The sequence below is a fragment of the Typopeltis vanoorti genome, chromosome 25 (assembly GCF_054136105.1).
Source record: "Typopeltis vanoorti isolate ZY-2024b chromosome 25, IOZ_Tvanoo_1.0, whole genome shotgun sequence".
NCBI lineage: Eukaryota > Metazoa > Arthropoda > Arachnida > Uropygi > Thelyphonidae > Typopeltis > Typopeltis vanoorti.
The window spans coordinates 53,310,229-53,335,844 of record NC_143573.1 but is presented as its reverse complement, the minus strand read 5'-3'; the positions used below and the strand labels follow the sequence as shown (position 1 = coordinate 53,335,844).

The 25,616-nt window shown below is 39.0% G+C and overlaps 1 protein-coding gene across 10 annotated transcripts in view; it reads right to left on the bottom strand.

Moving 5' to 3' along the window:
• Nucleotides 1-25,616, bottom strand: part of LOC150092750 (xylosyl- and glucuronyltransferase LARGE1-like) — a 676,688-nt gene that overhangs the window by 255,387 nt on the left and 395,685 nt on the right. For all 10 annotated transcript variants that reach the window (XM_090414755.1, XM_090414753.1, XM_090414752.1 and 7 more), the window contains 2 exons: nt 16,048-16,178; nt 4,932-5,015 (listed from right to left, as the gene is read on the bottom strand). In XM_090414755.1, the coding sequence (XP_090270881.1) occupies nt 4,932-5,015; nt 16,048-16,178 (215 nt within the window). The remainder of the gene's footprint in view (nt 1-4,931; nt 5,016-16,047; nt 16,179-25,616) is intronic.

Genomic DNA, 25,616 nt, shown 5'->3' with positions numbered 1-25,616 from the left:
GAGCAAGTTTGTCATAAATGTTTCAAGAGCGAATACCAGAAATGAGAGGAGAGTAAGAACAATGATAGTTTAAAGACAAAATGCATGAAAACGCTATTGGCAAGGTTAATGTTGCAACTGGTATGAATGACTTCAAGAATGAAACAGTGGAAAATGAAAAGAATGACCAGATGATAACGAGAAAGATAGCACACTTACACGGAGTTCTCAGAACAAAACATGAGACTGAATGGTTGGAGAAATGCCTAGCAGGTGATATGACACAAAAGCAAAAGAAGGTGGATGATGATGCAAGTGGAGAGAAAGCAGAATATGAAAGCATAAGAATAAGAATGGAATTTTATATGGTGATTCATTGATAAGAGGAGTGCTTTGGGAGAGTATAATGAAATCATGTTTTCCTGGTCCAAGCTTAAGGATGTTAGTGATGTTGTAAGGGTACTGAGAGTAAAGGTGAAAGAAATATTTATTTTAGCTGGTACAAATTATTTAGCAATTGACAAGTATCGTATGCAAGAAAATATGAAAAGAGTTGCTAGTACATGTGAAAAAGAAGAAAGTAAAAGTTGTATCTATTGCCATCATATGATAGAGGTGAAGTGAGACAGAGAGCCATGATCCCAAATGAGTCAGTGCACAAATTATGAAAGAGGAGTTGTGTGGAGTTTGTGGATATCTGAGAGCCTCTGCAGCTCAGTCAGTATAGACAAAGCCCTTTGGTCAGAAAGACCTGGGTTTGGTTCCCATCCATGATGTGAGGAACCTTTATCTGGTCTCTTTCAACTAAAAGTGAGTTAGCCAGTCTCATATGGAGGTAGAGGGTTTTCCTCTGGGAAACTCAGGTTTTTTTGTCCCTCAGAATTAGCATATGATACAGCAGCTGAGTTCCATATGGATAGTATCGCACCATGTTATGAAACCAACATGAAGCTATTGGTTATAATGTATTTTTTGTCGCTCATTTGTGTGTGTGTTTTCCTGGCTGGCTTGCCTATTCTGAGTCTGATGGAAGAAAAGATTTATATAAGGTGGCATATGGATTCATATAAGATGGCTTGCATTTCAATGAATTTTGGATCAAGAGTCTTGAGAAAGTTGTTTAGTGAGAGTTTGGCAGTCAGGGAAGCTAGAATATTTAGGCTGGGATGCAGGTGAGTGCAGGCCCATGTAACCTAGAGGCTATTAAGTGGATGAGTGATCACATGATCCAAAATGTAGCACTCTAGGTTCTTAACATTAGTGAGCTAAGCAATACAAGGTGTAAGGGAGGTTGTGGGATGAAGGGGTATTGCAGTTCATGTATACTAATGCCATAAGTATTTGGAATAAGGTCCAGGAGTTTTTGGCATTGGTTAGTTCAATTTGTACGAAATGTATAAGGTTGACTGAGGATGATATAATCATAGAAATTGAATGCAGAGGATATAGTATCTTCAGAGAGGTCAGAAGGAACAGGATGGAGAGGAGGAGATGTTTTGCTGATGAGAGCAGAGGAATTGAAACCTAAAACATTGGAAGTACATTAGGCAGACAAGAATGCAGAGTGCAGTTCATTTGATGTGAGATAGAGATCAAACAGGATGAAATATGTAATTGGAAATATGAGAAACTCAGTAGACAGCTTGCAGGTGTAACGTGGAAGGAGGAGCTGGGTGGAAAGCAAATCAATGCTGCTTAGATGCTATCTTAGTAGAAGCAATGTCTAAATGTATTCCAAAAGGCAAAAGGTTAAATAAAGTATGCATTAAATGAACGAATGTGGAGATTAAATCATGTAGGACAGAGGAAGAAAGCATTATGAAGGCAGTGTAAAATGTGGTAATAATCAGTTCCATGAGGAGTATGAAGAACAGGTAAGGAGGATGACTCAGATGGTAAGGGTAGCAAAGGTGCAGTATGAGCAGCAGTTAGCTAATGAAGAAAAAATAATAAAAAAACTAAAACCTAGGGAGTTCTTTTAATATGTAGCCAGCAGAAAAAAAAATTATTATGGAAGGAGACATTCATTGAAGAAAATAGTCAAAGGATAACAACTGTAGAGGATTTAGTTGAGATATTAAATGAGCAGTTCATAAAGCTATTTCATCGTTGTGAACATTATGAAGAGTTTGAGATCAATGGAAGAGGAGGAGGAGAGACTGAGTGCAAGAGGTAAATGGGTGAATTGAGCAAACTGGATGTTAATAAGGCTGCTGGACTTGATATATGACCATATGCCAGGGAATTGATATCTCCCTTGGCATACTTGTTTAATATGAGTCTTATATTGGGACAAGTTGCAAAGGAGTGGGAAGGAAGGAAAGATTGTACCATTTCATAAGGGACATGACAGAATTCAAGCTCCAAATTATAGGCCTTGTGAGCATCTGGTGTTGTGATTAAAGCACATTAGATTAAAATATTAGAATATTATTATTATTATTATTATTATTTTGACACCTCCAGGGACTCATGGAGGATATTGGAAAAAAAATATTAGATAGTGTATTGGATTGGAGATCGGCTGTTTAAAAGATATCAGAAAAGTGTATATTGAGGCTCAGCATCCCAAAAGAGAAAAGTCACTAGTGGTGGGCCTCAATGGTCTGCTTTACTGTATATTAATGATATTGGGAAAGGTTTGAATGAGAATATTCAGTTGTTTGCAGATGATGCAAAGTTAGAAAGAACTATGAGTGAGCAGTAGAGCAGATATTTGGCTTAACAAGAAGACTTGAATAAGGATGAGTGAAATGGGCACAGGAGTGGGGTTTGCCATTTGAATGTTGCAAAGTGTAAGGTTTTAAAATTTGGAAAACAAAGACGGAATGTCGAGTATACACTTGATGGGGATATATTGGAGGAGACAGGGGAAATAAGAGATCTGAGTGTTATGGTGAATAGGGAACTAAAATTTAGAAGGTACATTGCTAAAATTATGAAGACAACACAACTAATTCTGGCAATGATGTGGAGGATACTGGCTTTTAGAAGTAAGGAGATTATGGTTCCATTGTATAAGGGAGCAATATTAGGCCATATATGGAATACTGTGCACAGATTTGGTCACCTGGTTTTCAAAAGGATGAAGAGGTATTGGAAAAGGTCCAGTGGCGATTGACTACTTTGGTTTCTGGTCTGCGGAATGTTCAGTATGAAGAAAGGTTGATAAGATGCAATTTACAGAGTCTAGTGAGTAGGAGTAGGAGGAGGAGGGGTGATATGATAGAGACATTGATTGGTAAGGGGTTCTTATCAGATTAACATTGAAGAAGTTTTCATAGAATGGTGGTGGATGGGAGAAAAACAAGAAGTGATCCCTAGAAGTTGTATAAGAAGGGTGGGAGCAAGGGAGTGTGAAGCAGGTTTTTTTTGCATGGAAATGTTTATAGAGAATGTGAAGGTGTTTTATGCATGATATGATGAGCTATGCATATGAGAGAGAAACCGCTCCTGACGAGTCTTTGACCTGGTGGTGGTCTGAAAATAATAATAATAATACTTGAACAAAAATTCTATGAAATAAAATGCTTTTCACCTAACTCGTCCATTGCTTATTATTGTGTTAATTAATGCTACAGTTTCAGTCTGTCTTATGCACTTTCTATAATAAACAATGGCTATTTTATTTCAACATATACCCTTTCCTCACAGCAGTTCTCTTTATAGCTGGTGGCCACAGGTGATTATTTACTGGTCACTCTCATGCTGTGGGAATATTTTACACCCCAGTTTACAATAACATCCTGTGATGAAATTATCAAATTCAACCTCTCATTCCTCATAATCTCTCTGTAACATACTGTTCTATGGTAGTTTGACACAACAACTCAAGAACTTTGATTCAACTTTCTTTGCCTTCAGATGCTATCACTCCATTCACATCTATATTTCCATAATTAAAATCACCCATAACAATGACCCTTTTCTTATTTTACAGGCCAGTTTATCTACATATTTTCATGTCATCACTCTCAATACTCCCAGTCTATAACAGCATCTGAATAAATATGCCATCCTGTCTACCTTCGCCTCGCAACATATTACTTCTAAACCACTGTCACTGGCATAACTCCTGTGCTATTATCAACAGCACTCTCACTTCTTATCCTTGTGAAAAACATCATAACACACTATCTCTTTCTATTCATGGGGATTAGATGATGTAATATCTCATTAGGATATCACTTTATCTAATCAAGTAATCATTTTATCACCGTCAAGTGAATAAACTTGATTAATGCAACAATTCCCCACACACACACCCACACCCACACAACACTATGTTTGATACTCCTGAGTTTGTAAATAAACATAGTAATTCTTTTTCTGAATCTATAATCAGTTATATCCATGCCACTTTTCAGATGTGACTGCTTCACATTTGGCATTGCATTCCTTACTGTCACCACATGTCTCATAATTTCCCCTGGATTTAAATGCTTTCTTTGTATCACAGGCTTTCCCTTCCTTTTTGTTGTCAGTCTGCATACATTCATACAATCCCTGCTGTTTTCAACATCTATCATCTGTATGCTGCATCTCCCTCTTCAACCCAGTGTCCCATATTTCTGTGTTTTCCTTGCATTCATATTCTCTCATTCTCACCTCTCACTAATAGAGAGGCAAGCCAAGCAGTGAGAGGTGAGAATGAGATAATATGTCCTCGAATTCTCACTACTTGCCACTCTATTCTGTTTCCTTCTCCACTCTCTTCAGATATCTCCTTTATCATTAGTCTTCTCCTCCAGAAGTAGTTTCCTCTTAAATCAAAGTAAAAGGAAGAACATATTTGTTTGTCCAGAGGAAATATGTTGTTTAAAGTGTTGGTTACTGAGGTGGCTTAAGAAATCTTGAAGAGATTGCTGACCATGATTACAAATATTTAATTAATAAAACTCTTAAAACTGTTCCATTTAAATTAAATAATGAAGTTAACAAAATATACAAACCTGCTTTGAAGAACATTTATGAAAGATTCTCCACAGTTCAGCAACATCTGTTGCAAAAGTAACATCAGTGTCCAGAACTATTACCTAAATAAGAAATTTTATAATAATCAATTAAAAGAATGTGTACATAAATGCACATATACATTATCTACCAATAATTGTCTGGACACTTTAGCAATTTACAATTGATACCAGCAGGCAAACCCTAATATTGGGTCCACATTTGGCTTTGATCACCTCTTGCATCCATTGAGGGAGGCTTTCCATCAATGAGCAGCAGACATCAGGTGGAATTTGTCTCTATTCCTCCATCAAAGAAGCATTAATTTAGTGACAGATTGAGGACATGCTATAGACCTCAATTGCCACTCCAATTCATTCCTACAGTGTTCGATGCAGATGAGATCAGGACTCTGCATAGACCAGAGCAGTTGTTTAGCACCCTTCTCTTCATGCCATTCCATAACAGCTGCAGCTGTTATAGGGCATTCTCATCTTGATAGTAACACAGGACTGTTCCATAAAAATTCTACAGTGTGAGCAGCACCTGATTATTCAGAATATCAAGGTACAGAGCTGCCTTCATGAAACCACAGATAACAACCAGTGATCCCACTCCAAACCAGCTGAATGTGCCCCACATCATTACTCCTTCACCATCAAACTTTACTGTAGATACAACACACTGTGGTAATAACAAGCATTCACCAGGCTGCCTCCACACCCACATCCTGCCATCAGACTGGAAATGGGTGAACCTTGATTCATCACCCCAGAGTACTGTTTTCCATTGGTCAATTGTCCAGTTCACATGCTCTTTTTACTAGGCCAGAAGAACCACCTTGTTCGTTGTTGTGATGATCAGCTCGTGTGCCGCTGCTCTTCTGTGGAAATCCAGTAAATGGAGTTCTTTTCGTACAGTATTAATGTTCACCATGATGTTACTGGTGCTCTGGAACTCATCACAGATAGTCTGTGCTGATTGTAGGCAGGGTTTGCATGCCACATGTTTTAATACCTTCATGTCTGTGTCAGTCATTTTCGGCAGCTGCCTTGGGTATTTTCCTGCACTAGTGATGCCAGAACCTCGCTATTTGTTGATCACATCGCCAACCATTGATTTTGGATGCTCCAGTTGAGTTTCAATGGCAAGTATGGACACGCCACCAATCTGACAGCCCACGATGACATCTCTTTCAAAGTTACCGAGTTCACATTGTATTGCCATACCACCTGTATATTTATTTTATATATATATTTTTTATTAATTTTTACCATTGTATATATTTATACAATGAAATACTGCTTCCTAATATCTGTACTCCAGTTTTTGTGTCATTAACAAACCTGGAATGTTCCATAACTTCGAATAACAGGATGTCTAGACAATTATTGGTACATAGTGTATGTATTTGATGTCATTTCACTAATTTCCAGATTTTTTACATTTTAAGTGTGCTAACTGTTTCTGCTGCTGAGCAGTATGCTGCCATCCCTATGGGGGGGGAGTGAACAAACAAATAAAAAAAAAAACAGTTAAAACATCGAACAAATTTGTAATACAAATTTAAGCACCAGTGCCTGCAATGGTTTTAGAAAATTTTCAGTAGTGTGTAGATTGAGTTATACAACTTAGCAGAAGCAATTTTTGGATATGTAAATGACACTGGGAAAATTATACTTTTTTTTTTTTAATGTGACATTCACCCATGAAAAGTTGTAAGCCTATGGTACTATGGATGAGCTTAGGAATTTTCTTCCCTGTTTTTATTAATTTTATAATTAAAAAAAAATGTTTTTTATTAATTTTTACCTAGTTCAGAAATCCTGCTCTAGAGAACAAATGCAAAACATTTTAGACCTTCAATAAGCAAGGTGGTAATCTCACACTAAGTGCCTCCATAGCTCATTCAGTATAAACAAAGCTCTTTGGTCAGAGAGACCTGAGTTTGATTCCCATCCATGACATGAGGAACCTTCATCTGGTCTCTTTCAACTAAAGGTGAGTTAGCTGGTTTCATACAGAGGTAGAAGGTTTTTTCACCCAGAAACTTGGGATTTTTGTCCTCAGAACAGGCAAACTGGCCTTCTGAACACACATGTATTTATAGCTATGAATACTGACAACAGTATGCAGAAGAGATAGGGTCCTCATCCCATGTCGTTACATCCATAATTAATAATGAGTCACATCATAGTAGTCAAGCTCCTGGATAGGAGACGGCACGTGAATGGGAAGTCTCACACTGGACAATGAAATTTATCTACCACATAAAGACAATCACATACACCCATGCCTACAGTGGGATTCAAACCAATGACTGTTGATTGAAGAGTAGGTACACTAACCACTTGACCAACCAAGCCAGTTTCTGGCTTTGTTCTGGCATCATGATTAGTTTCAATATTACTTCACTCTTCATTAATGTACCTTTGACAAAGACCCTTAACCTCATTAAGCCACATTTCTCTCCTGTCATAACTGAATTATTCAGATTCACTGTATATATGCAGGTTAATTCCTATGGAAAGGGAAAATATACAAACAGCTGAGTGGGGCTGCTATGGAATTCTCCCTCTTTCTAGCTATTCCACTCTAGCTAACTTCTATATAGAACATTTTGAAAACCAAGCATTCAACACTACCACACTTAAACTAATATTTTGTCTGCACTGTGTTGATGATGTGTTTGTTGTGTGGCCTCATGGTCCAGACACATTTTTGGCACATCTTAATAGCCAGCACCCTAAAATAAACTTCACCATAGAAAAATAAAGTAACAATTGTCTTCCCTTTTTTAGATACACTGTTGATGCGACTCCCAAATAGGGAGTCACGCACAACAACCAGCTGTTGTCTGCCACATCCATTTTCTGTAAATGGAGAAGGACTTCATTTACAGAAAAGTATTTATGCAAACAATCACACCACCACCACCCTTCCCATTGGTATGACATCCTTAAAACACTTACTCACAAAATCAAGGTTATTTGTTCAAATGGCATAGCCCTTGAAAATAAGCTCGGGGAACCATTGCAACACCTTTTTAGCTAATGGCTACAGCCAATATAAAATAGATAAAATATTGTATGCACCTGCTATCCTTCCAACACCCAATGCACATGATCACAGCAAAAACATTCCTATCCCATATGTTAAGTGCACTGGGAAATAATAGCCAAGTTCTGTGCAAATATGATCTCCATGCAACTTTCAAACCTTTCATTCAGCTAGCTACCTTTTTCCTCTTAAAGATTAACTGCATCCTCTTGAACATCCCAGAGTGTATAAAGTTTCTTGTGCCTGCAGGTTGGCCTACTTTGGACAGACTGGTAGATCAGTTAACATCTGCCTTGAAGAACACAAAAATTACACTTGCGATCAACTGTATTGCACATCCTTCCTCATTCAAATGCAAGTAGTCTCTCACATACAGTTCCTTTCTGTCCTCAAATGCTCTGCAAGCATCCACATATTCCAATCCTCTCTTCTGACACATTCTGGCTATTATGTTATTCAATATTACTGCTCAGCTCGTCACTGTCATACCTAGGCAACATGCACACTATCTTTCCTCTCTGCATTTTCTTTTGTACAACCTCAAGCATGAATCTCAGATCTCTCGCCACTCAATTTGCACTGGCTCTCAAGTCATTCGTGCCCACCATCACAATCATTTTATCCATCCTTTCATCCTGCTTAATTGCCATAGCCACACTTTCTATCGTTCCTCCAGGCAAACACTCCTCTGGCATCCTATTTGCACACTATGGATCATCAAGTCTCCATACATCACACTTCTTACCACTCTCTTCCTTGATTGCTCACATGCATTCCTCCCTCTCTCTCTTGTCTAACCCTTTCTCTCATTGTTCCTTACTTAGCTGTCCTGGCATCTCTCTATCCCTGGTTCCAGCACTCCCTCACATTCTTCTCAGTTCCTCTATCTGACTCTTTCCATTCTCTCTTCTTCTATCATTCCCACAACTCTCTCTCATTCCCTCTCTTCTACTGTTTCTATTCTCTTCTATCATTCCCATAACTCTCTCTCTCTCTCTCTCTCACTCCTCCTCTGATTCACCTTGCGTTCATCTCTTCCATTTGCCTACTCTCTTCTTTCATACTTCTCATCTCATTCCCGAGACATTCCACCTCCTTTTTCAACTCGTCTATCTGTCTCTCTGCAAGTTAGTCACTCTTACTCACTATTCATCCTCCGAATCAAGACCATCTCCAAAACACTTCATAATCATTCAAGTCTTCCACACTCCCCACTCTTATTTTTTCATTCATATTTTTCTCGTTATTCTCACCTATCACACTACTCGTCTCTTCAGATTCTCTCACTCCTGCTGCAATGAGATCAGATATCATAACATCTAATTCACTGAATTCCTCCCATTGCTTATATTTTATGCACATATACACTTCCCCTTCTCTCACCCACCACATATCCAACTGCTGGGACACATACATGCCTGGAGTCCAGCATGCCACCAAATCCTTTATTATGTTATACAAAATAGAGTCCTTGAATGGGGCAAGACTTGGTGACATGCCATTTGTAAATTGAGCTGCGGCTGATGCCATAATTAGTGCCGAGGAACTACTACAACCAAAAGCTAAATACCAAACACCACTACAACTAAATGCTAATGCTATGTTATATGCTCTACTGTAAGCTAATTTACTTATGCTATAATATAAGTATAAACTATACTTAACTATACTAAATAACAAAAACTTATCTTCTCTTCCACTGCAGATGCATCTGACTCTGACCTTGCCTCCTCCGTAACCCAAAAATAACACAATATAACAACTAAAGTCCAAAGGCAGCACCACTAAAGAACACTTGTGTTGCTGAGAAAAAAATGTAGCACAATTCATAACAGAGACACAAAAAAGAATGTTTAAATTTTTTTTTTTTTTTTTAACCACAGCTCAAATCCACCACCACGTGCTTCAGCGACTCTAGCTCCACCCCCCAATCATGTCTACAAAAGGTAGACATGAAAGAGGAAAATAGTGGCAATGGTTATGAGGCAGTGCAGTGTAATGTGGAGACTGACAGGAAGACATATTAATTATTATGCATGATTTTAATTATGGTATAGATTGAAATAAAGACATAATATTTGAGAATAAGGAAAATGAATTTCTCGAGTTCTTGAGAGATACCTATTTCAGACAGCAAGTAAATGAGGGCACACAAAGATCGAGAGTTTTAGATCTGTAATTATGACTTGGGTTTTACACTTTCCTCCAGTTGGTGAGAATGATCATAAAGTGATCACCTGGGTTGTAGGTAGACATATGCAGACTTTTGTGAGGAAAGGAATTATGTCGAATTACAAGGATGGTGATTATGACAAGCTTTGGAGACAGTTTGGAGCTATAGCATGGAAAAAGGACTTGAGTGGTAATAAAATAAATGCATGCTTGGGAACTGACAAAGAAATACATAACAGCATCAATGTGTGATTATGTTCCAAAGGCCAAAAGGCTGAATAAGGTAGGTGTAAAATGGATGCAAGCAGAGCTTAAGCATGAAATCTCTAAGAAAAGGGTATGTGTGAAACTACAAGGGGGTGTTGATTATGAAGAGCTCAGGAGACAGCTTGCAGGTGTAGCATGGAATGAGGAGTTAGCTGGAAAAGAGATCAATGCAGCTTGGGAGATTTTCAAAGACTATCTAGTAGATGCAATGTCTAAATGTATTCCAAGGGTGAGAAGGTTAAATAAGGTAGGTGTAAAATGGATGAATAAAAAGATTAAGCATGCGATACAGAAAAAAAAAGGGCATTATGGAAGCAGCATAAAATAAGTGGAAATAACCAATTCCATGAGGACTACAAAGACTAGGCAAGGCAGTTGACTTGGTTGGTGAGGGTAAGTAAAGAGAGGTATGAACAGCAGTTAGCTAATAAGCCAAAAAGAATCCTAAGGTGTTCTTTTGATATGTAGCCATCAAAAGAAAGAATGATTATGGAAGGATAACATTGATTGAAAAAATGGTATAAAAACAGCTGTTGCAGAAGGTGTGGTGGAGATATTTAATGAGCAGTTCAAGGTCTTTCAATCTTGTGATTGTGACTTCACAAGATTGAGAGATTGAGATTGAGATTCACAAGAGATTGAGAGCAGTTGATGATGGGGAAGAGAGACTGACTTTAAGTGAGCAAGAGATGTATGGGGAGCTGAGCAAACTAGATGTAAATAAGTAAGGCTGTGGAACTTGATAATATATCACCACGTATTCTGAAGGAATGTGCTAGGGAGTTGATTTTTTAATACGAGTCTTGCACTCGGTCAAGTTCCTAGAGTGAAAGAGAGGCAGGATTGTGCCTCTTCATAAAAGAGGTGATAGAACTCAAGCATCAAACTTAAGGCCTGTCTATATGTCAGGTGTTGTAGATAAGTTGTTGGAGAAGCTTGTGAGAACTGGGATCCAGAACTGGGTTGACAACAGTGGTAATAACTTTGATGGACACTATGGATCTGATAGAGGGAGGTGATGTTTTAGTAATCTACTTACTTATTACAATAAGGTGACTGCTTCCATGAAGAGAAGAAGGATACACAGTAATATACTTAGATAGGCTATCTGATAGGTGTCAGCGGTTGTGTATGGGGGAGTGATGTCCAGGAAGGGGAGAGTTACTGGTGGTGTGCCTCAGGGGTCTGTTTTGGGGCCATTGCTGTTTGACTTGTATATTGATGATATTGGTGAATATTTGGAATAATTGTTTTTAGATGATAAGGAGTTGGGATGAACCATGAAGACTAGAGAGGATGTTGTGACCTTGTGGGAGGACTTGGTGGATTGAGTGAATGGGCATGGGAATGGGGATGTGAGTTCAGTGTTGCAAAATGTAAGGTTTTAAAATTTGGAAAACAAAAATGGGATGCAGAATTTATGCTTGGTGAGGATATATTGTCAGAGGTGGAGGAGATGGGAGATCTTGGGGGTAATGGTGGATGGGGATCTGGGATTTAGGGGACACATATCCAAAATTGTGAAGGCAACAGAAAGTCTTCTGGAAATGATGTGGAGGACACTGACTTGTAGAAGTATGGAGATTCTTGTTCCATTGTGTAAGGCTTTGATTAGGCCACACATTTACTATTGTGCCCAGATTTGGTCACCTGTTTTCAGAAGGTCGAAGAGATGTTGGAGAATGTCCAGAGGCGAATGACTAAGGTATTTTCTGACCTCTGGAATGTCGAGTATGAGGAAAGATTGAGAAGATGCAACTTGCAGAGTCTGGTGGACAGGAGAAGGAGGAGGAGAGATATGATAGAGACCTATAAGTTATTAAAGGTTGTTATAGGATCAATGCTGGAGAGGTTCTACAAAAAATAGTGGGAGATTAGGGGAGAACCAGAGGTCATCCCTGGAAGATGTATAAGCAGAGTGTGAGTAGGGAAGTGAGAAGCAGGTTTTTTCATGCAGAGTTGCGAATGATTGGAATGCCTTGCCTGAGAGTGTGGTGTCTGCAGAGAATTTGAGCTGAGTGTGTTTAAAGCACAGTATGATGGGCTGTGTTTGTTAAAATGACCTCCTAGATGAGTCTTTGACTCCATGGGATCTTGGGTAATAATAATCTAGAAGAAAGTACTTTGGAGGCAGTACAAGATGAATAAATTGTAATATTCAGTTACATGAACAGTATAAAAAAGAAGCCAGGAGGATGACTCAGTTAGTAATGAAAGTGCAGTATGAGCAGAAATTGGCAAATCAGGTGAAAAAAACCCTAGAGTGTTTTTTAGATATGTGGCAAGTAAAGGAAGAATGATCATGGTAAGATGATGTTATGGATGAAAGTGGTAAAATGGTAACTACTGAAAGAAAACATTGTTGAGGTATTCAGCAATCAATTTATAAGGGTGTTTCATCCTGATCAGGGTAGAATTATGAGGAACTTAAGTGTATAGGACATAGGAAAGGATGGCTTAATTGTGAGTAAGCAAGAGGTAATTGAGAAAATAAATAACCTTCATGCCAATAAGTTGATAAGATTTGATGACATATCACCACATATCTTAAGGGAATGTTCCAGGGACTTGGCAATGGCATTGGCATGACTGTTTAATAAAAGTCTTACAACAGTACAGGTTCCAATTGAGTAGAACGAGGGTAAAATTGTTCCACTGCATAAAGATGGTGATAAGTTGTAGCTTCAAATTATAGACCAATCTGTATATCTGGAGTTGTGGCAAAGGTACAAAGAGATACCTGTTTAATAAAAGTCTTGGAACAGCACAAGTCCCATGGAAGCAGAAAGAAGGTAAAATTGTTCTACTTCACAAAGGTGGTGAATAAGGCTGTAGAAACAAATTATAGGCCAATTGGTATATATGGAACTGTGGTTAAGGTATTACAGAGGTTAGTGAAAGCTAGGATACAGAAATGGGTTGATAACACAGTATTCTGTGTGATTGTTGGAATGAGTTTGTTAAAGGGAAGCTATGTTATACAAATTCGCTTGTGTACTATAACAAAGTGCCAAATGCATTGGACAAGAGAGATGTTTATACAGTGGTATACTTAAATTTTGCAAGAGCTTTTTTGATAGTTTGCTACACAACTAGCTGGTAACTAAACTGAAAAGGGCAGGATTGGTTAACAGACTAGTGAGCTGAATAGGACTAGCTCTCAGATAGATCAACAAGTTGCTTATGGGAGTGTGATATCTCAAAAGAGGAAAGTCACTAGTTAAGTATTACTATGGGGGGGAGGGTCTGTTCTGAATGTATATTAATAATATTGGGCTGAGTGTAACTGGAAGTATGCAACTGTTTGTAGATGGTTCAAAATTGGGGAAATCAATGAGAAGTCAAGCAGATATGACTTTACAGGAGGACTTGAATAAATTGTATGAGTAGGCAAGTGAGTGGAACTATCAGTTCAGTGTTGCAAAGTGTAAAACTCTGAAATTGTGTAAGCAACAATAATATCATCTCAAACGACGACATCTCTCCCACCAGCTGGAGAGTGACCATATGGTTTTGACTTGGAAGATGAATAGACATGCAGGAGTATCAAAGAGATGGGAATGTATGTGGAATTATAAGGCAGATGATTATAATAGTCTTAGATATCAACTTGGGAAGTTTCATGGAGGGAGGAATTGGAAGGCTGGGATATCATTAGTGCTTGGGAAATTGTGAAGGAATATTTGTTAGCAGCAATAGTAAGCTGTATTCCACAAGTGAAAAAGAGAACACAATTTGGTGTAAAATGAATGACAAACAATATTAAACAGGAATTGCATGTGAAAAAGAGGCTATGGAAGAGATATAAGGAGACAAGTGAAGAGCAGATGTATGAAGAATATAAGGCATAGGCCAGGAGAGTGACTAGTATGGTAAGGAAGGCAAAACTTGAATATGAGAAGAGACTAGCCCAAAGATCCAAAGAAAATCTTAGGAAATTTTTTAGCTATGTGGCCAGTAGAAGGGCTGGAAGTGTCTAATTATAGGCCAGTTTGTGTGTCATTAGTAGTTGTTAAGGTCTTGAAGAAATTAGTTAGGGACCGTATACAACATTGGGCAGATGAGGGTAATGTTATCTGTGAGAGTCAACATGGATTTGTTAAGGGATGCTCTTGTTTTATTAATATGTTAGCCTTTTATAATAGAGTTACAAGAGCAGTAGATGAGGGAAAGGTATATACTGCTATTTTTTTGGATTTAGCAAAGGCATTTGACAGGATGCCACATGATAAGCTGATATTTAAGTTGCAGCACATGGGTTTGGATGTCAGGTTGGGCAACTGGATTAAGGATTGGCTGTCCGATAGGTATCAGAGAGTTGCATGTGGTGTGGGAGTTTCAAGGAGGCAGAGGGTTACAACTGGGGTCCCACAGTGCTCAGTGCTGGGACCTATATTGTTTAACCTTTATATCAATGACATTGTCAGTGGATTGCAGCGGGATATTCAGTTGTTTGCGGATGATGTGAAGCTGGGAAGTGTTATTAGTAATAGTGCAAATGTGGTGGCCATGCAAGAGGATTTCAATAAGCTAGACATATGGGCAAATGAATGGGAATATCAGTTTAATGCAGCAAAAATTAAGGTCTTGAGGTTTGGGAGACATCAATAGGACACTTCATACATTATTGGAGGAGTTCTACTGGGAAAGTAGGGGAGACAAGAGATCTGGGGTTGATGATTGCTAGAAACCTGAAATTCAGGGGACATATTGCAAAGGTGGTGAAGGTAACACAGAGGATTGCTGCAATACTGAGATGGACACTGACCTGCAGAGATAAAAGAGTTATCAGACCACACTTAGACTATTGTTCTCAGATTTGGTCCCCAGGATTTTAAGGGGATAAATTACCTGTGGAAAGGGCACAGAGGCAGATAACAAAGATGGTTTCAGGACTGTACAAAGTTAATTATGAGGATCGATTGAGGGAATGTGAACTGCAGAGTTTGATGGATAGAAGAAGGAGAGGTGATATGATTGAGACTTTTAAACTGTTGAGAGGTGGTTACTAGGTTGAACAGTGGAAAGGAGTGACGATAAGGGGTCATCCCTTATCGTCATCCAAAAAAAGTCTCATAAATAGAAAGAGGGGAATATATGATTGAAACATATGTTGTTTGTGTTAATGTGGAAGAAATGTTTCATAGAATGGGATGGAGGTAAAAAAAGTCATCCTGGAAAAACACAGCCAAATATAAACCTCATCAAACTGTGCTTTCACTCATTCAATGCTTACCTATACAATAAGTGAATAAGGAAGCATTGAATGAGTGAAGCACAGTTTGATGAGATTTATGTTTGGCAGTACTTCCATCTCCATGGAGTGATTTCTATTAGTGGTTTGCCAGTAATCTAGTAATAGCTACTATCTGTTCAGAATAGCAATCAGCATGTGTGTTTTTTCTCAACACTTGGTCTGATTTTCTTCTTGTAACTTAGAGTTGTATGCAATACTCTACCACAATGATCTATTTTTATAAAATATATTCAATACATTTATTTATTAATAAATGATGCACTGCTAATATTCAATAGTTTAAGAACTAAAATCATTATTATGTTAGGAAGCAATGTTCAGAATTAATGATAAAGAATTACAGTAATGTTCAAACGTACCTTTTCAAGAGTATCAGGTAGGGCTCTGGGGAGAACTAATTTCATTAGACCATAAACTCCAGAGTAGTGTTTATTGGGAATCCATGATACTTCACCTTGAAGATTATCAGCAAGATAAAAATTTACATCAACTGGAAAAAAAAAAAAAAAGAGAGAGAGAAAGAGAAAAAGATATAAGCATTTTTGAAATTTTACCAAATCAATTAAGCCCAAATTGGAAGGAAAATAGATAAGAATCACCCATTCAGACATACAAAAATGTAATAAAATTTTTTTGAAATACTTTTAACCCAGAAAGGCCTTATGCAAGACTCATTATGGGAGCTCTCAAATGTTACATGCACAGCTCATTGAATGGTGTTTTAAGCTCATTCAGCATTTTCACACTCACCACACCTTCAGGAATGCATTCCACTTACATTACGCTGTCTATTCAATGATCCTGCTTCTCACTCCACTTCTCATACCTTCCTTATACAGAATAAAAAGTTGTTCTATCCCTTTATACTCTATGTTTCTTCTTATATACAACACTTAGATACCTAGCACTGCCTTTTGTCACCTGATCAACACAATATACAATTATGATTATTATGTAACACCTCCAGGGAGTCCAAAGGCTCATTGAGGGAGGTCACCTACTTTACAACTCTCCATCTACACCACTCATTTCACCAACCAGAGCTATCTTCATCATCTACAACAATGGCATCTACTGCCAACCACCACCACCACTAGTATTTTCACAGACAATCACAAATATCCATGCCCACGGGGGGGTGTTCAAACCCACAGCTTTTGGTTTGGAGAGCAGATACACTAACCACTCAGCCAACCAGACCAGAAATAGAACCATAACATCTTTAGTTCTACATGTTCAGCTCCTCCTCATCCTTATCCAATGTAATGTCCTCACAATTTTTTATTATTATTATTATTATTATCCAGGCCTCCATGGAGTCAAAAGACTCATTGTGGTAGGAATTTTAGCAATATAAGATGTAAACTATGGGCCTATCCCCCCCCCCCCCCAACACACACATCTCCCATCCCTTCTACTTCCATTAAAATTTTCCCACCAATTTTATATTTTGCATCCTTGCAAAATTTCAAATCCTTATACTTTGCCAGAAAGTGAGTGGGTAGCTCCACGTTCTTTCCTACTCCCCCCTCAAGCAGTCTATTCTGATCCTCCTATAAGGCCACAACACCTGCTCTACTCCTCACAGTTATAATTATTATTATTGTATAGGTACCTAACTTTTGTTGAGAATAGTGAAAGGTAATGAAAATATCAAGTTGCACATGCATGGTTTTTCTACAAGCATCAAGTGATTATGCCATATGCCACCTCCTATTTATTTTTTAATTTAATTTTATTCTTTTTTATTAATTAGCATGTCACGTAAAAGGGAGCTGATGGTTTCTTTTTATTTCAATAGTGAAATTGATGTGTGAAGATAACTGTTAATGATGGCCTGGTTGGTTGAATGAATAGAATACACACACTATAACCAAGAGGCTACAGGCTCAGATCTCACTGTTGCATAGATGTTTGTAAATAATTTAAGTGAATGATCACTTTCATCACCTGATGTGAAACCATTGTGCCATGTCTTCAAGTGGCTTGAAAGAATTCTATATTTGATCTCTCTTAGAAAAAGGTTTTTAAATTATGTAAAAAAAAAATAATAAGAATATAAAAAAAAACCTTTTCCCATCCATGATATTAATACTATACAATTACAACTTTTTTATCGATGGGAACCACATTGAAAAATGTGACTCTTTAAGAAGTTTGCTATATACTTAGAAAGGAAGTGTGAACTCTTCTTTAAAGCATGGTTTTATGCTACCAAATAATAAAAATATCATCTGTGTGATGCCAACACATATAGATATCTCAGAACATTCTGATAAGACTAACTCTTCAAACTTCTCTACATGCATGCATGCATGCTTAGATAGAATATTGCTCTGCCCCAAATGTAGAAACAGTACTCCAAAATCGGATGGATCTGAGACTTAGTGTTAGGATTCTCGTAGACAGGCTTATACGTTGGTTATGCATTATTAAAACACTTAAGGAATAGAACAACGTAGTTAGGAATATAAATTAAATTAAACTTTAATAAATATTTTCCGATATTTCGGCAATGTCACATTGCCATTTTCTAAAGGAACTTACATAAAAAAGTTACGTGCAACGTAGGCACTACAACACAGAAACTGGGAATGAAAAGATGAAGCTATTGTTCTCCTAACAGTCCTGATGGTGCCCTCTAGCGGGCTAAGTAGGTGTTCTTGGCCGTTGGGCTGAAGGTCTGCAGATGTAGGTCTCCCAAATTTGGTGCAGTCGCATACACCCAAATTTGTTGAGGTTTGGAGAATTTCTCAGGGCTGAGGCTGATTCCATAAAGAGTCTTTCAAATTTGTATTTGCTACGGTGTATCACTGTAGCTTTCTTCCACCGTATTCTGTGGCGTGTATCCAGAGCATGGTCCGCAAGCCCAGAATGACTGTATTTGTGAAAACGGATGTAGTCCTTGTGTTCCGAAATTCTGATATTCGCTGTCCTGCCTGTTTGGCCAAAGTAAGACAGTTTACAACTGCAAGGGACCTGGTAAACACCAGGTAGGTCTAGGGGAAGTGGTTGGTCTTTAGTGGAGCGGATAAGGGATGCCAATTTTCTGTAAGGTTTGTAACAGGAGGTCAGGTCATGTTTTTTTAAGATTTTGGTAATCTTTTCTGAGGTGCCTCGGATGTAGGGAATGGTGATGGATTTAGAGTAATCTTTGTTGTGGGGGGAGGGAGGGGATCTGTGGTTTGTAGGTTCTAATATTTTTTGGATTTTTTTGGGGGGGTAGCTATTGGCTGAGAAAGTGTTGAGGATGTGATTTAGTTCAGTCTTTAGGGCCAAGTCGTTTGAACAGATTAGTTTAGCCCTGTTGTGTAGTGTTTTCACTATTCCATATTGTTGTGAGGGGGGGAGATTGTTGGTGAATGTATCTGCCAGTATGGGTGGGTTTTCTGTAAACTGAGAAAACCAAGGATCCATTAGGCTGGCGGGTGACTAGTGTGTCTAGGAAAAGGAGGCTGTTGTTTTCCTCTTTTTCCAGAGTGAATTTGATTCTGGGGTGTTGGTTGTTTAAGTGTGTTAAGAAGGAGAGAAGTGTTTCAGAGCCATGTGGCCAAATAGCGAACACATCATCAACGTAGCGAAGCCATATGGTTGGTTTTTGTGGGGCAGAGGCTAAGGCTTTTTCTTCAAAGGTCTCCATAAAGAAATTGGCCAAGGGTGGGGAGAGTGGTGAACCCATGGCTGTCCCCTCTATTTGTTTGTAGAATTTTCCCTGCCAAATGAAATAACCTGAGTTCATTGTGAACTGAAATAAGGCTGAGATGTCGGGAGAAAATTTAGCTTGGATTAGCTCTAAAGTTTCCTTGAGTGGGACATTTGTAAATAAAGAGGACACATCAAAGCTGACCATTATGTCAGTATGTTGGAGTGTAAGGTTTTCTATGGTGGCTTTGAAATGGGCTGAGTTTTTTATGTGTGATGGTGTGTTGCCAGTATAGTGTGTGAGCTCTTTGGCCAAATGTTTAGCTAATTTGTATGTGGGGGAATCAATGCCATCCACTATGGGACGTAATGGCACATTTTCTTTGTGTATTTTTGGGCGTCCGTAAATACGGGGGGGTATAGAGTTATACGGTTTTAATCTGTTGGTAACTTCTACAGGCCAAGAAGTGACTCTCTTAAGGAGCCTGTCAAGTTTTCTAATTTGAGAGTTGGTGGGATTGTAATTGATAGGGAGGTAAGTGGCCCGATCTAATAGAAGAGCATTCAGCTTACCTGTGTAGTCCTTTTGGTTAAGTAATACAGTTGTATTTCCCTTATCCGCTTTGGTGATAGCTAATTCTTTATTATTTTTCATTTCCTGTAGAGCTTTATATTCCTTGTTTGATATGTTGGTTTTTGGTGGTCTTGCTTTGGAAAGGACACAGGCTACATCCAGTCTTACACTGTTGGCGACTTGTTGTGGAAGGTGGCGGATTTCACGCTTGATCTGGATCATAATATCCTCACTAGGTATTTTATTGGGAGCAATGGCGAAGTTGTGTCCACGTGCCAGTACGCTGAGTGCTTCAGGCTTTAAGGTGACTGAAGACAGATTGATTACCGTGTTGGTAGCAGGTTTTGGAAAGACGGTAGAGTTCTTTTTTAATTTTTCGAACTTTTTTATCTGTCGGCCTCGTAACTTTTGCGCACTTTGAACCACGAACTTTGGTCGATTTTACATGACATCTCATGTACCGCTGCCGAAAAAGAATTTAAAAAAATACGAGGCCGACAGATAAAAAAGTTCGAAAAATTAAAAAAGAACTCTACCGTCTTTCCAAAACCTGCTACCAACACGGTAATCAATCTGTCTTCAGTCACCTTAAAGCCTGAAGCACTCAACGCACTGGCACGTGGACACAACTTCGCCATTGCTCCCAATAAAATACCTAGTGAGGATATTATGATCCAGATCGAGCGCAGAATCCGCCACCTTCCACAACAAGTCGCCAAAAGTGTAAGACAGGAAGTAGCCTGTGTCCTTTCCAAAGCAAGACCACCAAAAACCAACATATCAAACAAGGATTATAAAGCTCTACAGGAAATGAAAAATAATAAAGAATTAGCTATCACCAAAGCGGATAAGGGAAATACAACTGTATTACTTAACCAAAAGGACTACACAGGTAAGATGAATGCTCTTCTATTAGATCGGGCCACTTACCTCCCTATCAATTACAATCCCACCAACTCTCAAATTAGAAAAAACTTCACAGGCTCCTTAAGAGAGTCACTTCTTGGCCTGTAGAAGTTACCAACAGATTAAAACCGTATAACTCTATACCCCCCCCCCCGTATTTACGGACTCCCAAAAATACACAAAGAAAATGTGCCATTACGTCCCATAGTGGATGGCATTGATTCCCCCACATACAAATTAGCTAAACATTTGGCCTAAGAGCTCACACACTATACTGGCAACACACCATCACACATAAAAAAACTCAGCCCATTTCAAAGCCAGCATAGAAAACCTTACACTCCAACATACTGACATAATGGTCAGCTTTGATGTGTCCTCTTTATTTACAAATGTCCCACTCAAGGAAACTTTAGAGCTAATCCAAGCTAAATTTTCTCCCAACATCTCAGGCTTATTTCAGTTCACAATGAACTCAGGTTATTTCATTTGGCAGGGAAAATTCTACAAACAAATAGAGGGGACAGCCACGGGTTCACCACTCTCCCTACCTTTGGCCAATTTCTTTATGGAGACCTTTGAAGAAAAAGCCTTAGCCTCTTCCCCACAAAAACCAACCATATGGCTTCGCTACGTTGATGATGTGTTCGCTATTTGGCCACATGGCTCTGAAACACTTCTCTCCTTCTTAACACACTTAAACAACCAACACCCCAGAATCAAATTCACTCTGGAAAAAGAGGAAAACATCAGCCTCCCTTTCCTAGACACCCTAGTAACCCGCCAGCCTATCATTGGTTTTCTCAGTTTACAGAAAACCCACCCATACTGGCAGATACATTCACCAACAATCCCCCCCCCCCCCTCACAACAATATGGAATAGTGAAAACACTATACAACAGGGCTAAACTAATCTGTTCAAACGACTTGGCCCTTATGTTTTCCAGGCGGTAAAATGAGTAGAGTGATTGAGGCATTGAATAAGAGGCAGGAACGAGCAAAAGAGTTAATTGTATTAATTGGTACGAATGATTTGAGAGAGAACAAAGAGCATGTCAAAATGAATGTCAGGAGACTGCTTGGAAAGATAAAGGAGAATAGTGTGACAGGAAGGGTGGTCAGTGTGTTGCCTAGGTATGATTGTGGTGAAATGAGGCGGAGAGCAAGGATTATGAATGATATTCTGGCTGAAATGTGTGAGGAGATGGGAGTACAGTTTGTTAATGTGTGGAATGAGTTTGAGGGACGAAGTGAGCTGTATGGGAGCGATGGACTGCATTTGAGTGGTTATGGTGTGAGTCGCTTGGAGAGACTGCTGCTGGAAGGTAGAGAAGTGAATAGAGAGAATGAATCAGATCGAGAGAGGAGTGATGTGGAAGAGCAGGAGAGTAAGACAGGAGAGATTGAAGGAGTGGAAATGAATGTGGAAGTGAGTGGTATGAGTATAGAAAATGAGAGAATGGGTGTGCAAGAGGAGCAGGGAAATGGCGAGGCTCAGGGTGGACAGGGATACACAGCGTGAGAAAGGTGGATGCTCCAAGAGGAGGTGAGAGAATGTGTAGGCAGGAAAGTAATGGGATGATCAGTAATGGGATGATCCATCTGTTAAGGAAACAGATGGAATTGCAAAGGGTTCTAAAATGAAGAAGCAGAAAGGGAAATGGCCCCAGTCCAGCATGGAGAGATCACATCGAGTGAGTGGTATCAGTGGAACTAGCTGTAGATCCAGAAATGAGTTGTTGTGTTTGTATACCAATGCTAGAAGTATAAGAAACAAGGAGGATGAAATGGTTGCACTAATTGCGTCTGTGCACCCAGAGATTGTCGGAATAAGTGAGACATGGTTAGATGAGGATGACATCCTGACAGGAATAGAGATGGAAAGGTATGATGTGTTTCGTGAGGATAGAAGGGGTAAAAAGGGAGGGGGAGTGCTATTGATAATAGAGAAAGAGTTATGTCCATACAAGGTAGAGATGCAAGAGGGAAATAGGGCCAGTGGTTTCGAGGCAGTATGGTGTGAGATAGAGGTGAATAGAATCAAATACTTGGTGGGATGTTGTTATAGACCTGGTAATGTGGATGGTGGTGATAGTGAAATGTATAGTCAAATAAGCCAAGCAAATAAAAAAAGGGTGATCATTATGGGTGATTTTAATTATGGCAATATAGACTGGAATGAAGAGATAGCAACTGGAAGTAAAGAAAATGAGTTTCTTGAGTTTTTGAGGGATAACTACCTCAGACAGTATGTAACAGAGGGCACAAGAGGATTAAGGGTCTTGGATTTGGTCATCTCATCGGAGGATGTAATTATCAATGAGGTATCAAATCATCCACCAATTGGTGAAAGTGACCATGAGGTGATTACTTGGGTGGTTGCCAGCAGTGCAAGGACCCCTGTGAAAAAAGGGTATATGTAGAACTACAAGGGGGGTGATTATGAAGAGCTCAGGAGACAGCTTGCAGGTGTAGCATGGAATGAGGAGTTAGCTGGAAAAGAGATAAATGCAGCTTGGGGGATTTTCAAAAAATATTTAGTGGATGCAATGTCTAAATGTATACCACGGGTGAGAAGGTTAAATAAGTTAGGTGTGAGATGGATGAATAAAGAGATTAAGCATGCAATACAGAGAAAGAGGGCATTGTGGAGGCAGCATAAGAGAAGTGGAAGTAACCAATTTCATGAGTTCTACAAAGACCAGGCAAGGAGAGTGACTTGGTTGCTGAGAGTAGCTAAAGAGAGGTATGAACAGCAGTTAACTAATGAAGCTAAAAAGAATCCTAGGGAGTTCTTTCGATATGTAGCCAGCAAAAGAAAGAATGATTATGGAAGGATGACATTGATTGGAGGAAATGGTATAAAGACAGCTGTTGCAGAATGTGTGGTGGAGATACTTAATGAGCAGTTCATAAAGATCTTTCAATCTTGTGAATGTGATTTCATGGAGAGATTAAGAGCAGTTGATGATGGGCAGGAGAGACTGACTGTAAGTGAGCAAGAGGTGTTTGGGGAGTTGAGTAAACTAGATGTAAATAAGGCTGTGGGACTTGATAATATATCACCGCGTATTCTGAAGGAATGTGCCAGAGAGTTGACACCTGTCTTGACATATTTTTTTAATACGAGTCTTGCACTTGGTCAAGTCCCTAAAGAGTGGAAGGAGGGCAAGATTGTGCCACTTCATAAAGGAGGTGATCGAACTCAAGCATCAAACTATAGGCCTATCTGTGTGTCAGGTGTTGTGGTTAAGTTGTTGGAGAAGCTTGTGAGAACTAGGATCCAGAGTTGGGTTGACAACAATGGTATAATCTTTGATGGACAGCATGGATTTGCTAAAGGGAGGTCGTGTTTTAGTAATCTACTTACTTATTACAATAAAGTGACTGCTTCCTTGGACAGAGGAGAAGGATACACAGTAATATACTTGGATTTTGCAAAAGCTTTTGATAGAGTACCTCATGATAAGTTGACAATCAAACTAGAGCAGATGGGGTTGGATATTAGATTAGTGCATTGGATTGGAGACTGGCTATCTGATAGGTATCAACAAGTTGTGTATGGGGGTGCAATATCCAGGAAAAGGAAAGTCACTAGTGGAGTGCCTCAGGGATCTGTTTTAGGGCCATTACTATTTAACTTGTATATTAATGATATTGGCGAAGATTTGGATGGAGATATTCAGTTGTTTGCAGATGATGCAAAGTTGGGACGAACCATAAAGAGTAGTGAAGATGTTGTGGCCTTGCAAGAAGACTTGAATAAATTGAGTGATTGGGCAAGCAAATGGGGATGTGAGTTCAATGTTGCAAAATGTAAGGTTTTAAAATTTGGAAAACAAAGATGGGATGCAGAATTTATGCTTGGTGAGAATATATTGTTGGAAGTAGAGGAAATAAGAGATCTGAGAGTGATAGTGGATAAGGATCTAAAATTTAGGGGACACATCGCCAAAATTGTGAAGACAACACAAAGACTTCTGGGAATGATGAGGAGGACACTGACGTGTAGAAGTAGGGAGATTCTTGTTCCATTGTATAAGGCTTTGATTAGGCCACACATGGACTATTGTGCCCAGATTTGGTCACCTGGTTTTCAGAAGGATGAAGAGATGTTGGAAAGGGTCCAAAGGCGACTGACTAAGTTAGTTTCTGATCTCTGGAATGTCGAGTATGAGGAAAGATTGAAAAGATGTAATTTGCAGAGTCTAGTGGAGAGAAGGAAGAGTGGAGATATGATAGAGACCTACAAGTTGGTAAGGGGTTGTTATGGGATCAATGGTGGAGAAGTTCTACAAAGAATAGTGGGAGATCAGGGGAGAACCAGAGGTCATACCTGGAAACTGTATAAAGAGGGTGTGAGTAGGGGAGTGAGAGGCAGCTTTTTTTCGTGCAGAGTTGTGAATGATTGGAATGCCTTGCCTGAGAGTGTGGTGTCTGCAAGGAGTTTGAATGTGTTTAAGACCCGGTATGATGAGATGTGTGTGAGATAAAAGGACCTCCTAGATGAGTCTTTGACTCCATGAGGTCTTGTTTAATAATAATAATAATAATAATAATAATAATAAACACTGAACTAAATCACATCCTCAACACTTTCTCAGCCAATAGCTACCCCCCCCCCCAAAAAATCCAAAAAATATTAGAACCTACAAACCACAGATCCCCTCCCTCCCCCCACAACGAAGATTACTCTAAATCCATCACCATTCCCTACATCCGAGGCACCTCAGAAAAGATTACCAAAATCTTAAAAAAACATGACCTGACCTCCTGTTACAAACCTTACAGAAAATTGGCATCCC